The sequence below is a fragment of the Haliotis rufescens genome, unplaced genomic scaffold, assembly GCF_023055435.1.
Source record: "Haliotis rufescens isolate VD_foot unplaced genomic scaffold, xgHalRufe1.0.p SCAF_26, whole genome shotgun sequence".
In the NCBI taxonomy this organism is placed as follows: Eukaryota; Metazoa; Mollusca; class Gastropoda; order Lepetellida; family Haliotidae; genus Haliotis; species Haliotis rufescens.
The window spans coordinates 5,442,319-5,458,914 of NW_025963957.1; the positions used below are offsets into that span (position 1 = coordinate 5,442,319).

General features: G+C 41.8%; 1 protein-coding gene across 1 annotated transcript in view; it reads left to right on the top strand.

Annotated features, from left to right (window-relative positions):
- The window catches only part of LOC124147321 (rhodopsin, G0-coupled-like), a 34,778-nt gene extending 19,868 nt beyond the window's left edge, over positions 1–14,910 (top strand). Inside the window, exons 3-5 of the mRNA XM_048402475.1 lie at positions 3,084–3,433; positions 11,071–11,306; positions 13,949–14,910. Coding sequence (XP_048258432.1) covers positions 3,084–3,433; positions 11,071–11,306; positions 13,949–14,042 — 680 coding nt within the window. The 3' untranslated portion in view covers positions 14,043–14,910. The remainder of the gene's footprint in view (positions 1–3,083; positions 3,434–11,070; positions 11,307–13,948) is intronic.
- The last annotated feature ends 1,686 nt before the right edge of the window (positions 14,911–16,596 follow it).

Consider the following 16,596-nt stretch of genomic DNA (forward strand, 5'->3'; position numbering starts at 1 on the left):
CGAGAAAATAATTAAAATAATGAGAGAAAAATCGAGATTTCGATTTCTTTTTTTAAATCAAGATGAAATGACGAAAAAAATATCGAAATTACGAGAAAAGAATCTAAGTAACGAGAAAATTATTGAAAAAATGAGCAAATAATGGAAGTAACGAGAAAATAATCGAATTTTCGAGTTTTTAAATAAACTTGAAATAACAAGACAACAATCGAAATTGTCTGCAACTGTGCATGGAATTTAACTGACAACCGACTGACCGTCATGTTTACAAACAAATGATGATTGTTTGTGACGCCGAACTCTCTTTCTCCAGCTAAACTATTTTCTTTGTCATTTGGAATTTTTATTTTGTTTCACACATCATATAATTGGTATAGAACGTAAAGGGACATGGAGGCTTTTCCGTAGTCAACAATCGAGAATTATCTGGGAAATTGCAAGTCAGTTGTAAACGTTTTCCCAATTCACTGTAATGTATTTTGACAGGTTATTTTATTTCTGATTAACGCCACAGTCAGCAATATTCCAGTTATATGAAGTCTGGACCAGACAATCCAGTGATTGACATCATGAGCATCGATCTACGAAATTGGGATACAATGATATGCATCAACCAAGTCAGCGAGCCCGACCACCCTAACCCTGATTTCGTTCTGATAACACTTCAACGACCAGTTTGTTTGTTTGTTTATTTATTGTTTAACGCCGCACTCAGAATTCTTCCAGCTATATGACGTCGGTCTGTAAAAAATAAAGTCTGGACCAGACAATCCAGTGATTAAAATCATGAGCATCGATCAACGCAATTGGGATACGATGACAAACATCAACCAAGTCAGCGAGCCTGACCACCCGACCCTGTTAATCGCCACTTAAGACAAGCATGGGTTGCCGAAGATCAATTCTAACCCGGATTTTCCCTGGTACAAATATAGTCGGTTGCATTCTTGAACCAGTATATTACTTGACATATAATACACGTTGTTAAGGTCCACCATGAGGGGCATGGATTGTCTGTTGTCTGTAGCTCCACAATTGGCTGTGTGTATCTAGAGTTGTGGCCCAGACATCGTGGCTTCGAATCCCAAATATATCATGAGGGCCACGATCACTGAGTCACTGGCCAAAGACGATCAATAGTATTGTGAGTGAGTGAGTGAGTGAGGGAGTGAGGGAGTGAGGGAGGGAGGGAGGGAGTGAGTGAGTGAAGTCTACCGCTGGTGTTAACAGTATTCAGTCCGGGCACAGTGTGTCTGCTTCACAAGAAAATCCCGAAGCTATGTCGGCTATTCAGTAGAGAGTATAGATAATAGCGGAGTCTTTCACGTTATATTACGTCGGCAGTCAATAGCAGCAAGTTTCGTTGAAAGTAGACAAAATAAAATAAAATAAAATATAAATATATAAGTATGAAAGCATGATATCTAAAGGAGAATATATTATACAATAATATGTAAATATAAACATATATGTCAAAATCCGATAAATGTCTTTACTTTACTCCACAACAGGATACGGAGAAAAGGAAACAGACTCTAATGTCATAGTATAAAGTCATTGTCGACCAAGTAGGATTCTACCATGTATGAAGAATGCAGGATTGTGATTGGTTAAAATAACATTAAAATCGCATATTTTATTCCATCAGGTTCCTCAAAATTAACGAGCCTTTTCAACCAAAAACTCGCGTGTGAATACATCGATCTGTAGATAGCCTACGTATCGATTCATATATAATGCTTGCCTATAACTCCTACTGTAGACGTCCGATATCGTCGACCCGTGAAGATCCGGGGTAGACTAGGTATTCAGCAACGCATCCTAGCCGACAAAAGCGACAATGCTTGTCGTAAGAGGCGACTAACGGGATAGGGTTAGGCTCGCTGACTTGGTTGATGCATGTCATCGATCCCAATTGCGAGGATCGATGCTCATGATATCAATCACTGGATTGTATGGTGCAGACTCGATTATTTACAGACCGCTGTCACATAGCTGGAATATTGCAGACAACAGACCAACCAACCTACCGATATCGTCACATTATCAAATGTTTTTGTCACTCACTAACACTACACAACGCTTGTCACAACAACTTATCAAACACGATCAAATCTGTTTCAGAACACATACGCCTAATTGAAAGTGTGAAGCCCTTTTTCCGGTGTCCCCCGACGTGATATTGCTGGCATATTGCTGAAAGCGGCGTAAAACCATACTCACTCACTAAATGAAACATTCACTAACCACTGTGTCACAAACACGAGCAGTCTCTCATGCTGCGCAGGGTCAGCTCATCTTCAGCTCCAATGGTCGGTGATGTTTGTCACGTGTGTCACTACTTGTGACTCCTTTTCGGAATGTTCTAAGATGTCTGACCTCTTGACCCATGTGTACTGACGCCTTCCAAAAGAGTATCGATTTTAAAGTGAACTTGTCATCAAGATAAAATGGAGATAAACCTACTGCGTTTTGGAATTTGAGAAGTGCAAAACTAAAACAATAGGTATCTAATCTTTATTAGGTGTATCTCCTTTCTCCACTGACAAGAACGCATTAACGCGGCACTCTTTTGGAAGGCGTGAGTGACATATGTCAAATTAGGATTTCACGTGTTTCAGCATTGTGACGTCATGCAGATATTGCTTTAGTACTGTATAATGACGTCACACTAGATGGTGACGTCACAGTTTTCATTATCTACGCCAAGTTGATACTTTAATCCGCTCAACATTGTCTCCTCATTGAAATTTAAAACGTCAACACGAGATAATTATCAGTCTAGATTATCTGCTGAAATAGATTCCACTGGACGTAAATGACAATTTAGCGGAGCAAATTAGATAAATGGATCACTGAAAATCAGTGATGACACCAGGTGTTCGCGTAAAAGGTAAGTATGTCCCGCCCTACCGGATGCAACTGCTACTCACACAATTTGCATAAAGAGTAAGTGTTTGATTGTTGCTTGACACCGTACAAAACACTTTTTCACTATAGTTAATTCTACTGTTATGCAACATGAGAGAAATTCGTGTTATTACAGTTGTGACCAAATTCACATTATATGTTGTCTGTTGCAGGTTACTATTTAAACTTTGTTACCAGAAAAGTAATCGTGTGTTTGTGGGTGTACGCACTCATGTGGACGTTACCGCCGTTGATGGGGTGGAGTTCCTACACCTTTGAGCCTTTCGGTACCTCCTGCAGTGTGGACTGGGCTAGCAAAGACAAGGGATCCATAGCGTACACCTGGTGCCTCATAGTGTACTGCTACACCATACACATTGTGTTGATGGCCTTCTGTTACTACAAGATTGTGAAGAAAGCCTGGTCAGTGCGCGTCAACTTGACCACTACTGTCATAGCAGGACTCAGGCTTAGTGAAGGAGCGTTTCTTCATAAGATGAGGAGGGAGAGAAGAGTGACAATGGTGAGTACATTGACGGGACTGTTGTTGTAGTAGTAGTAGTAGTAGTAGTAGTAGCAGTAGTAGCGGTAGTAGTAGCAGTAATAGCGGTAGTTGTTGTAGCAGTAGTAGCAGTAGTTGTAGCAGTAGCGGTAGTAGTCGTAGCAGTAGCGGTAGTAGTAGTTGCAGCAGTAGCGGTAGTAGTCGTAGTAGGAGTGGAAAGCGTAGTCATAGTCATAGTCATATTAGTAGTAGTAGTAGAAGCAGTAGTAATAGTCTCTGTACTTGTAGTCGTAGTAGTAGCATTAGAAGTAGTCATAGTAGTAGTAGCAGACGCAGGAGTAAATGTAGTAACAGTAGTAGTTGCCATACTAGTAGTAGTAGTTATAGTAGTAGAAGTAGCAGCAGCACTAGCAGGAGTAGTAGTAGTAGTAGTAGGAATGGTAGTAGTAGTAGTAGTAGTAGTAGTAGTGGTAGAGGTAGTAGTAGTAACATCAACTGTAATAGTAGTAGTAATGGTAGTAATAGTGGTAGTAGTAGAAGCGGCAGTAGGAGTGAAAAGTGTAGTCATAGTCATAGTCATAGTAGTAGTAGCAGTAGCAGCAGTAGTAGTAGTTTCTGTACTTGTAGTCGTAGTGGTAGCAGTAGAAGTAGTCGTAGTAGTAGTAGTAGTAGTAGTAGTAGTAGTAGCAGTAGCAGCAGTATAAGTAGTCTCTTTACTTGTAGTCGTAGTGGTAGCAGTGGAAGGAGTAGTAGTAGTAGTAGTAGTAGTAGTAGTAGCAGTAGCAGCAGTAGTAGTAGTTTCTGTACTTGTAGTCGTAGTGGTAGCAGTAGAAGTAGTCGTAGTAGTAGTAGTAGTAGTAGTAGTAGTAGTAGTAGTAGTAGTAGTAGCAGTAGCAGCAGTATAAGTAGTCTCTTTACTTGTAGTCGTAGTGGTAGCAGTGGAAGGAGTAGTAGTAGTAGTAGTAGTAGTAGTAGTAGTAGTAGTATAATGAACGTATAATGCTAGGTCCATATGTTTATCATTAAACAGAGACAAAACATTTTCCAAAATCATAAAACATCTCTGCGATAGAGTCCATTGTTCGGTTCCGACTGTACCATAAGCATTATATTGATATGTTTACGAATCACTATCAAATAGTGATGATCCACGTGTGCGCGAAGACGTCAGCGTAACCTGCCCCACAGCTTGTACCTAACACAAACACATGCATTTGTTCACCCGAGTAAACAAGGGAGCATGTTGAAAGTGACATCGGTCACCCTTCTTCAAATTTGAAAATGGCCTCCAACAAGCTTTACTTCGGCTTTTACTGACGCTACATAAAACACGGAAAACCTGCATGATGTTATCTTTGTGTGAGCACGCAAAATCTTGGTTCCTTTTGAGACTTGACCATAATCCTAAATCCTCAAAGAGTTCAAACTAAATCAGTGTGAAACACATCCCCCAAACACAACGATATTTTTGCAGAAATTGATACACGTCCACGTCATGTTGGTTTGTAATGCGAAAAGACACGACACATGCACTAAGGAAACTACACATGCAATACGGGTATATATATATTACGGACGGAATGTAAGACACCCACACTGATAAAAACATATATCACAGAAATGCCACGACTGACACACGAACAATGCGAGCGGTCCCTGGGTATGATACAGATGGGAGCCATCCATACCCACATCGCTAGAACTTTTGGTTGCTCCCGTGTTACTGTAACTGACGTGATGCAGCGTTACAGACAGACCGGGCAGACATCAGACAGGCCAAGAACAGGCAGACCCAGGGTAACTACGCCCAATGAAGACCGGCACTTGCGTATTTTGCACTTGCGACATGTTCTCCCATAGGACTTCTGTGGAATGTCATGGATCGTCGTGTTCGAGTGCGACCACATCCACGAGCCAACCGACAAGAACTGATCCCAGCCCTCCAATAAGAATTGTGACGTCATCAGATGACTGATTCTTTCTGTGCACCTGGGAGTTGTTGCGTGTCTTGTAGCAGGTCATACACGCCTTTAATGTGACGTGTCATTGAACTTGGGCGATTTTAGATGTGTGTGCCCTTTGTGCATTACGTTGAAAGTTTGTTTTTTCTACCCCACTTTAATTCGGGCAACTGCCATGCCAATATCGGGTGCTGTATGAATGCCATTTTAATTGTTGATTTCGTTGAGATTTTGATGTTTGCAATACATTTTACTTCAACCATATGGTGTTTAAATTATAGTGATTTAAAACTATGGTCAAGTTTCGTTTGGCGTCAGGGTTATATCACATATGACACCTGTTTCATTTTAAATACTAACATAATGCATTCTTCTTAAACCAAAAACTCCGTTTTGATCATTCTCATTTCAGTAAAGTCCTGCAGAAATAATAGAGATGCATGTATATGATTGATATAAATAGAAACGACAAAACCCTTTTCATATCCACAAGAGATTTCAGCTTAAAGTCCATTGTACGATTCCCTCTGTATCATGAGTATGCGTTTACGAATCACTTTCAAATAGTGATGACACCGTGTGTTCACGAAAATGTGAGCGCATCCTACCTTACCTGTGGCACGCGTCACAAACACATGCAAACGCAAGTCAATTCTTTACCTAACAAAAACACGCACTTTCCTCCCTTCCCTAACCAACCCTATATGTATCTGTTGAACCGAATCTGCAGCGTCACCCCACGTCTTTGTAGTTCTTGGTAGCAATGTTTGTTGTAATAGCAGAAGTAGTGGTAGTAGGGGTAGTTGTAGTTTTAGCTGCGGTATTAGTGACAGCCGGGGTAATTGTGTTGGAGTTGATGATGGCGGTGTGGTACTACTACTAGTAGTAGTGGTAGTAGTAGTAATAGTAGCAGCAGCTGCAATAGTAATAGTAGTACAAGTAGTAGTAGAGGTAGTCGTATTAGTAGTCGTCGTGGTGGTAGTTGTTATACATTGAGTGAGTGAGTATGGTTTTACGCCGCTTTTTAGCAATATTCCATCAATATCAGAAATGGGCTTCACACATTGTACCCATGTCGGGAATCGAACCCGGGTCTTCGGCGTGACGAGCTAACGCTTTAACCACTAGGATACCCGACCGTCCCTATATACATGCAGTGGCAGAAGTAGTAACAGTAGTAGCAGTGCTTGTGGTTGCGGTATCACGATGATGAGATGATATAAACATGTGACTGTGGACCTTCTAACGCCTGACGGGGCAGCTTGTGGTGGCGGTATCACGCTGATGAGATGATATAAACATGTGACTGTGGACCCTCTAACGCCTGACGAGGCAGCTTGTGGTGGCGGTATCACGATGATGAGATGATATAAACATGTGACTGTGGACCTTCTAGCACCTGACGGGGCAGCTTGTGGTTGCGGTATCACGATGATGAGATGATATAAACATGTGACTGTGGACCTTCTAACGCCTGACGAGGCAGCTTGTGGTGGCGGTATCACGATGATGAGATGATATAAACATGTGACTGTGGACCTTCTAACGTCTGACGAGGCAGCTTGTGGTGGCGGTATCACGATGATGAGATGATATAAACATGTGACTGTGGACCTTCTAACGCCTGACGAGGCAGCTTGTGGTGGCGGTATCACGATGATGAGGTGATATAAACATGTGACTGTGGACCCTCTAACGTCTGACGAGGCAGCTTGTGGTGGCGGTATCACGATGATGAGATGATATAAACATGTGACTGTGGACCCTCTAACGCCTGACGGGGCAGCTTGTGGTGGCGGTATCATGATGATGTGATGATATAAACATGTGACTGTGGACCTTCTAGCGCCTGACGAGGCAGCTTGTGGTGGCGGTATCACGATGATGAGATGATATAAACATGTGACTGTGGACCTTCTAACGCCTGACGAGGCAGCTTGTGGCTGCGGTATCACGATGATGAGATGATATAAACATGTGACTGTGGACCTTCTAACGCCTGACGAGGCAGCTTGTGGCTGCGGTATCACGATGATGAGATGATATAAACATGTGACTGTGGACCCTCTAACGCCTGACGAGGCAGCTTGTGGTGGCGGTATCACGATGATGAGATGATATAAACATGTGACTGTGGACCCTCTAACGCCTGACGAGGCAGCTTGTGGTGGCGGTATCACGATGATGAGATGATATAAACATGTGACTGTGGACCTTCTAACGCCTGACGGGGCAGCTTGTGGTTGCGGTATCACGATGATGAGATGATATAAACATGTGACTGTGGACCTTCTCACGCCTGACGAGGCAGCTTGTGGTGGCGGTATCACGATGATGAGATGATATAAACATGTGACTGTGGACCTTCTAGCGCCTGACGGGGCAGCTTGTGGTTGCGGTATCACGATGATGAGATGATATAAACATGTGACTGTGGACCTTCTAACGCCTGACGGGGCAGCTTGTGGTGGCGGTATCACGATGATGAGATGATATAAACATGTGACTGTGGACCCTCTAACGCCTGACGAGGCAGCTTGTGGTGGCGGTATCACGATGATGAGATGATATAAACATGTGACTGTGGACCTTCTAACGCCTGACGGGGCAGCTTGTGGTGGCGGTATCACGATGATGTGATGATATAAACATGTGACTGTGGACCCTCTAACGCCTGACGGGGCAGCTTGTGGTTGCGGTATCACGATGATGAGATGATATAAACATGTGACTGTGGACCTTCTAGCGCCTGACGGGGCAGCTTGTGGCTGCGGTATCACGATGATGAGATGATATAAACATGTGACTGTGGACCTTCTAACGCCTGACGAGGCAGCTTGTGGTGGCGGTATCACGATGATGAGATGATATAAACATGTGACTGTGGACCCTCTAACGCCTGACGAGGCAGCTTGTGGTGGCGGTATCACGATGATGAGATGATATAAACATGTGACTGTGGACCTTCTAACGCCTGACGAGGCAGCTTGTGGTGGCGGTATCACGATGATGAGATGATATAAACATGTGACTGTGGACCCTCTAACGCCTGACGGGGCAGCCTGTGGTGGCGGTATCACGATGATGAGATGATATAAACATGTGACTGTGGACCTTCTAGCGCCTGACGAGGCAGCTTGTGGTGGCGGTATCACGATGATGAGATGATATAAACATGTGACTGTGGACCCTCTAACGTCTGACGAGGCAGCTTGTGGTGGCGGTATCACGATGATGAGATGATATAAACATGTGACTGTGGACCCTCTAACGCCTGACGGGGCAGCCTGTGGTGGCGGTATCACGTTGATGAGATGATATAAACATGTGACTGTGGACCTTCTAGCGCCTGACGAGGCAGCTTGTGGTGGCGGTATCACGATGATGAGATGATATAAACATGTGACTGTGGACCTTCTAACGCCTGACGAGGCAGCTTGTGGTGGCGGTATCACGATGATGAGATGATATAAACATGTGACTGTGGACCTTCTAACGCCTGACGAGGCAGCTTGTGGTGGCGGTATCACGATGATGAGATGATATAAACATGTGACTGTGGACCCTCTAACGCCTGACGAGGCAGCTTGTGGTGGCGGTATCACGATGATGAGATGATATAAACATGTGACTGTGGACCCTCTAACGCCTGACGGGGCAGCTTGTGGTGGCGGTATCACGATGATGAGATGATATAAACATGTGACTGTGGACCCTCTAACGCCTGACGGGGCAGCTTGTGGTTGCGGTATCACGATGATGAGATGATATAAACATGTGACTGTGGACCTTCTAACGCCTGACGAGGCAGCTTGTGGCTGCGGTATCACGATGATGAGATGATATAAACATGTGACTGTGGACCTTCTAGCGCCTGACGAGGCAGCTTGTGGGGTATGATCCCCAGGGAGCCGAGTATGAACATCGAGCGCACACAGATGCAATGACAGGAGTAATAATGCTAGCGATGTGAACATGCACCGAGTGAATGGAGCCTAACGCAATATAAGTACCCAATTTCTTCTTCTTCTTCTTCTTCTTCTCCTTATTATAATTAAAAGATAGGTTTTTAAAGAAATGTTTCCTGTATGTTATAGAACACACTGTACACAGTTTTTTATCATTTTAAATTTCTCTCGCAACATAATGTACCGTGAGTCCCATTTCGTCACATTTTAATGGGAGATAAAAACTGGATACAAATGACATGAATGAGTTAAACCAAACTCATGCGCGGTAGTCATGATTAAGCGCGGTAGTTATGATGTTAACACATGTCCCGTTTTCGACTTTACCGTTATTTTGGTCGTAATCATGTTAATTGACGTCGAGGTGAGCGTTACGTCGATGTAAAGGTTACGTTGATGTAAGGGTTGCGTCGAGGACAGCGGTATGCCGAGGTAAGCGTTACGTCGACAACTATATCCTTGCATAAGATGGTTTTGGTGGCGGTAGCGGTATGGTATGGGATAACAGCAACGCAGCGGATTCATTTGACTTCGATCGAAGGAAACCTGAACGCGGTTAACGTTATCGTGATGAAATTATTCAGCCCGTATCCCGTACCTTAATCAACGTCCCCGTGGACATTTCAACACGGCAACGTCAGATCATATGTGACACGTATTGTCCAGCGAAAATCTTGTGAAGAACAATGGGAATTATTGCCCTGGCCGGCTTGACCTCCAGGTCCCAGTGGAGCATGTGTGAGTTAAAATAGATCAATGTCTTCCACGTCTGTCGCAGGCGCCAGAAATGTTCGGGAACTTTGGGACTCCTAAGTTCTGATCTGGAATGACATACCACAGGTTTCCTTCCAAAGCATGCTTAGATTGCATTCAAACTCACGGGGCACTCTCCGAGACATTTTCACTTTCAACTGTCACCATACCCACATACCACACAGCATGAGATTTTTTTTATATTTCTTCAGTCGGTCCCGAATGTAGTACATGCGTCATGTAGTTTTCATGCGTCAGATACAGTCATTGTCTTGTATTGAGTCAAAAAGCACGCCACAACTTTCGTTGTTGAGTATATTTCTTATCAACTAAACTGCCTGGCAATAGAAAGTATACACCTATGGTTGGTGGAAGCAATATAGGAAACAGACAAGAACTGGTTATTCGGTGGTGATGTATCTGGTACGGGTATCATAGTAGTGTTTTGGTACTTACTTTGCAGTGGTTCGGCGACTGTTTCAGCCAAGTAACGTTTTCATAGCCTATATAATGTTTTCGTCAAATTTTCAAGTGTATACATTCTTTTGTCCAGCGGTTTATATTTCCCTCAAGATGTTACAATACAAAATGGCCCTGGGCCATGGGTGACTCAGTCGTCTGTGGCGCCACAGTTCGCTGTGCAGAGTTACGTACCTTGGCAATGTCAGAAACCTATGATCGTGGGTTCGAATCCCGGTTCCCCCCAATTATGTGTTTAGGTTTGTCAATACCAAAATACCCGTGCTCGTGGGTTTCACCAAAGTGGTCAAACCTCAGACCTGTATCACTTCGGGCTTTCCTCTTACATTAAGTAGACACGTCGTGAAACTGGAAAACTGTTCATATCGTTAAACCAGCTAACTCACTCCTTAATTCATGAATAAACTGGGAATTCGCCTTATTGGATTGACATCCCAACACTGACGTGATGCAATATGCAAACGAAACCAATATTCTTTGTGTTTTTGTATTTTAGATTGCTCTGGCCATAACCACATCATTCATCCTGCTGTGGTCACCCTACACCCTCGTGTCCTTGTGGTCAGTGTACAGCAACAACCTGCCCGTCTGGGTCATGACTCTGCCCACCATGTTCGCAAAAGCCTCCTGCATGATCAACCCACTTCTCTACTACTTCACCAACCCCAGCTTCAGACGCAACATCACCATCCTCTTTGCAAGGGGCAACCTTGGACCAAACATTGGGAGGAGGTAACACACGGAATGAATGGCATTATAAACTGAAGATAAATAGTTATGGATCATGAATATTTTGGGAGATATTTTTGTCGTGAAGACGGAGTGCCTTTAAATGTGACGGTATTTAACAATATGTCATGATCCCTAACTCTTATGTTGAGTAATTCGACGTGAAAATGTTAAATATCGCTAATATTATAATAATCATGTTTGGGAATCGTATCTTTTTTAAATTTTTATTGCCAAACGTTGTTCTTGTTAAGTAAATACTTATAATGAAATACTGACACTGAAATCGATTATCGATGACATGTTTTGAAACTCATGCTTCTTTATATCTATGAAATACTACTCAAAAGAAGTTAAGAAACGCCCGATTCTTTCATATTGCTATAGTTAATCTGTCATGCCATAACATGTTAACTTTAGTTATAGGAAATAATCGGGTGTTTCTTAACTTGTTTTGAGAAGCATATTTAGCATATTATTCTTCGTTCTTGTTACAACTGCCTAGGGATATCGGGGAAATCTTGGACAAATGTCAGTGAGATTAATGTCAAATGTAGATATGCTATTGGCGTTGAAGATATATGTAACTTTAATAAAGAAGGGGATGCTGTTGGCGTTGGAGATATATGTAACTTTAATAAAGAAGGTGATGCTATTGGCGTTGGAGATATATGTAATTTTAATAAAGAAGGTAATGCTATTGGCGTTGGAGATATATGTAACTTTAATAAAGAAGGTGATGCTATTGACGTGGGAGATATATGTAGCTCTAATAAAGAAGTGGATGCTATTGGCGTGGGAGATATATGTAGCTCTAATAAAGAAGGTTATGCTATTGGCGTGGGAGATATATGTAATTTTAATAAAGAAGGGGATGCTATTGGCGTGGGAGATATATGTAACTTTAATAAAGAAGGGATGCTATTGGCGTTGGAGATATATGTAACTTTAATAATGAAGGTGATGCTATTGGCGTGGGAGATATATGTAGCTCTAATAAAGAAGGTGATGCTATTGGCGTTGGAGATATATGTAACTTTAATAAAGAAGGGGATGCTATTGGCGTTGGAGATATATGTAACTTTGATAAAGAAGGGGATGCTATTGGCGTTGAAGATATATGTAACTTTAATAAAGAAGGGGATGCTATTGGCGTGGGGGATATATGTAACTTTAATAAAGAAGGTGAGCTATTGGCGTTGAAGATATATGTAACTTTAATAAAGAAGGGGATGCTATTGGCGTTGGAGATATATGTAACTTTAATAAGAAGGTGATGCTATTGGTGTTGGAGATATATGTAACTTTAATAAAGAAGGGGATGCTATTGGCGTTGGAGATATATGTAACTTTAATAAAGAAGGGGTTACTATTGGCGTTGAAGATGTATGTAACTTTAATAAAGAAGGGGATGCTATTGGTGTTGGAGATATATGTAACTTTAATAAAGAAGGGGGATGCTATTGGTGTTGGAGATATATGTAACTTTAATAAAGAAGGGGGATGCTATTGGTGTTGGAGATATATGTAACTTTAATAAAGAAGGGGATGCTATTGGCGTTGGAGATATATGTAACTTTAATAAAGAAGGGGTGCTTAATGTTTACACAGGTTTATAAAACAAACTAGATGAAAAATATGAACAATGGCTCAAATATGAAAATAATATTTTTATGATCAGTTTAGATGAAGGTAGTGAAGGTGTAACTATATAAGCTGGCTATCCCAGGTCTACATTTGTCCTTAGGGTCACATGACAGTGTGTTTGTTTTTGTTTAACGCCGCACTCAGCAATACTCCAGCTATATGAATGCGATCTGTAAATAATCTAATCTGAACCAGACAATCCAGTGATTGACATCTCGAGCATCGATCTACGTAATTGGGGTACGATGACTAGCATCAACCTAGTCAGGGAGCCTGTCCACCCGATACCGTATTTGCCTCTTGCGACGAGCACGGGTTGCTGAAGACCCAGTTACACCCGGATTGACACGGGATACAGAATACGTCAGGGGTTAACGTTATTTAAACACTGATTAGCTACGGAGGGAACATTTAATACTCTGTAGTGGATTTTCTGCAACAAATTCAAAGAATGTCAAATGTTAGGTCAATGATATTTTGACATAGTGTTTCAAACATGTTTGTATTTTTCCTGGTTTATTCCAGGTCTCTGTTTGTGTATTGGGTGGACACAATCAAGGATGACATCTACATAATCCCATGTTCAGACTATTTTCATTATTCCAGGCCTCTGTTTGTGTATTGGGTGGACACAACCATTCAGACTGTGTTCTTTATTCCAGGCCTCTGTACATGTATCGAGTGGACACAACCATTCAGACTGTGTTCTTTATTCCAGGCCTCTGTACATGTATCGAGTGGACACAACCATTCAGACTGTGTTCTTTATTCCAGGCCTCTGTACATGTATCGAGTGGACACAACCATTCAGACTGTGTTCTTTATTCCAGGCCTCTGTACATGTATCGAGTGGACACAACCATTCAGACTGTGTTCTTTATTCCAGGCCTCTGTACATGTATCGAGTGGACACAACCATTCAGACTGTGTTCTTTATTCCAGGCCTCTGTACATGTATCGAGTGGACACAACCATTCAGACTGTGTTCTTTATTCCAGGCCTCTGTACATGTATCGAGTGGACACAACCAAGGATGACATCTACATTGGGCGACAGATGCTGAACAGGAGATATGAATCTATCATGTTCTGAACATTTGAAACACATTCCATGGAGATGTACAGTACTATTCAAATCATACGTTCCCACTATTACAAGGCTGGTAGTACACTACTATTCAAAACAAACCTTCCTTCGGCAACATTCTTTTATTTCCCGAGTTTGTATCTTACACGAGTTTAGTAAAATCAGTGTGATACACATGCGAGTGTTAGGATTTCTTTATTACCCAATATAAGATAGCTACGCGATAAATCGCAAAGAACAATGAAGAACGAAGCGCGGTTTATTTCATGATAAAACATGGATATTCGAATATGCCCTCGCTTCTTGATGACATCATAAATTGGACGACGCAATTTTTGATAGGGAAATGTCTGGTAAGCTGTTCCCCATAAATGCAGCTTGGGAATGTAGGTAAACGCAGTGGCCGAACGATCGCATCCAAAAGAAGGCGAGATAATGTGGGAAATAGCAAAGTAACCCTCTCTCCATCCCTCGGAATTAATATGGACTTGTCCGACATTGCCGAGGTCGGATTGTATTCCGGGAGTTATCCTTATTTAAATACGGGTAAATAGTTTTGGAACTTGTACGTTTTATCAACATCCTTACAGAGGCTGTACTGAATGTTGAGCTCATATAACAAATTAACGACTCGTGGTCGTTGTTTATCATACAACAAAACACTGCAGGGAGAATACACCACTCGGGACTGCGACCTTTCGTCACGCAAATATTCAAATGACGTCACCAATGACGTCCGGATTACGTAAACAATATACTGCTGCGCGTGTAGTGATATTTGCACTAATGCACATGCGATAATATGAACTCGGTCATTTTAAACCCTATGGGTAATACATGGAGGATATTTCATGTTTCGAGTGAACTATCATGTTTCCCTCATCCAGTGACGGGGTATGGGGTTGGGGTTGGGGGTTGGGGGTTGGGGGGAGTCATATGAAAGCGTGAGACTTAAATGTTGAGTTGGGAAGGTCAGCTCTCCACTCTGACTGGGTGACATACATGATAGACCATATATAATTCAGTTTATATTACGTCAGCATCGGTAAAATTACGTTAACTTTTAGCTTTAACTAATGGTTATACAAATGTTATAGAACTACGAAACAAGCTCTGTATTGAGTCAGTGTATTTTACTTTGCATGATCCTCCATAGTTACATCTATTTTTACCTATATCCACACAAAGTACAGCAGGTGTATTCGGCGATAGTGAGTTTGAATGCATGGATTTTTTCAAAGGCCTGATTGAGTTGTAAATATGTTAATTTAAGGAAAAAATTATTGAACAGAAATACTATGTACATCCAAATAAATACAAGTTTATCTCTTTAATTTCACATGTGAGCAAAACGGCTATACAAAATCTCTCTCTCTTTATATATCATGCCATGTTATTAAGAAACGAATACTTGTAACATTCCTAACCGCTTCCACATTGTCATCTATTCTGTACTATGGGCCTGTGGCCTTACAGTTATATATGAATAAACTGATTGAATTGATTTCAGTAGATCAGACAGCAGGCAATTCTGTTACATCAGAGGTAAGAGTGTTCCCTAGCCAAAGTCTAGTTTTCACCCTTGTGAGCGTTCAGTCGTTCGAATTAAAATTCAATAAAGTTTGCACTCAAATATATATAAGGCACTAAGTACATGGGAGAGTTGACTGAAAACATGATTTGTCTTCACTCAATAAGTTTATTTTTTAATAATTTCAGCATAAATTCGACACGCGGTACCCGGATGTTGATTTTGTCAAATGTTCTTTGATTGGACTATTGATATGTGTGACAGTCCAATCCGGAGCGTGTCTGTTTCAGCACATATAAGAGGGCTTCAGCTGGCAAGAATGAGACCAAGACTTTTTATATAGGCTAGTGGACACTCTGCTCTCCGGAAGATGACCCAGACCTAGAACAGTACTTTTTATGTGTGCATGTAACTAATGGTACGCATCATGTATTGTTGCAGTGAATAAACCTATATACACATTCTTGCCTGCGTTTGTACAACAAACATATGAATGAATGAACGAATGAATGAATGAATGAATGAATGAATGAATGAGATAGTGATATTGCTAGGTATTCGCGAAAAGCGTAACCTGGCACGTCAGTAGCATCCGTGTCACAAACACATGCACAGGCAAGTCAGCACGGGAACAAGCCAAAGACAAAAACACTATCACAATGCTCTAGTCTAGCGCTAGTCATATATTTAATACAATGGTCATTCGAAATACCGTTCACTTCGAAGATAAGCCAAACGCCTGATCAATCACTCAGAATACTGACACGTACCATGCGTTGGTCAGTAGGAGATGACTTATCGCACGAGGAATACAATCCCACGCACTTGAAGAACTGGGATCATTGTTATTGCATGTTATCAGTCACTTGACACAATGATAGCCAATTACATGTACGCCAATATATAGGGATTCTGACTGAACCATCAAGCTATACTGGGTTAATTGTTTGCTGGGAAATACAGTAACGGACATTTTCACGTTCTCACGATGCTGTAATCCCGGCCTTTCACGAATAGTGAAAATGTAGA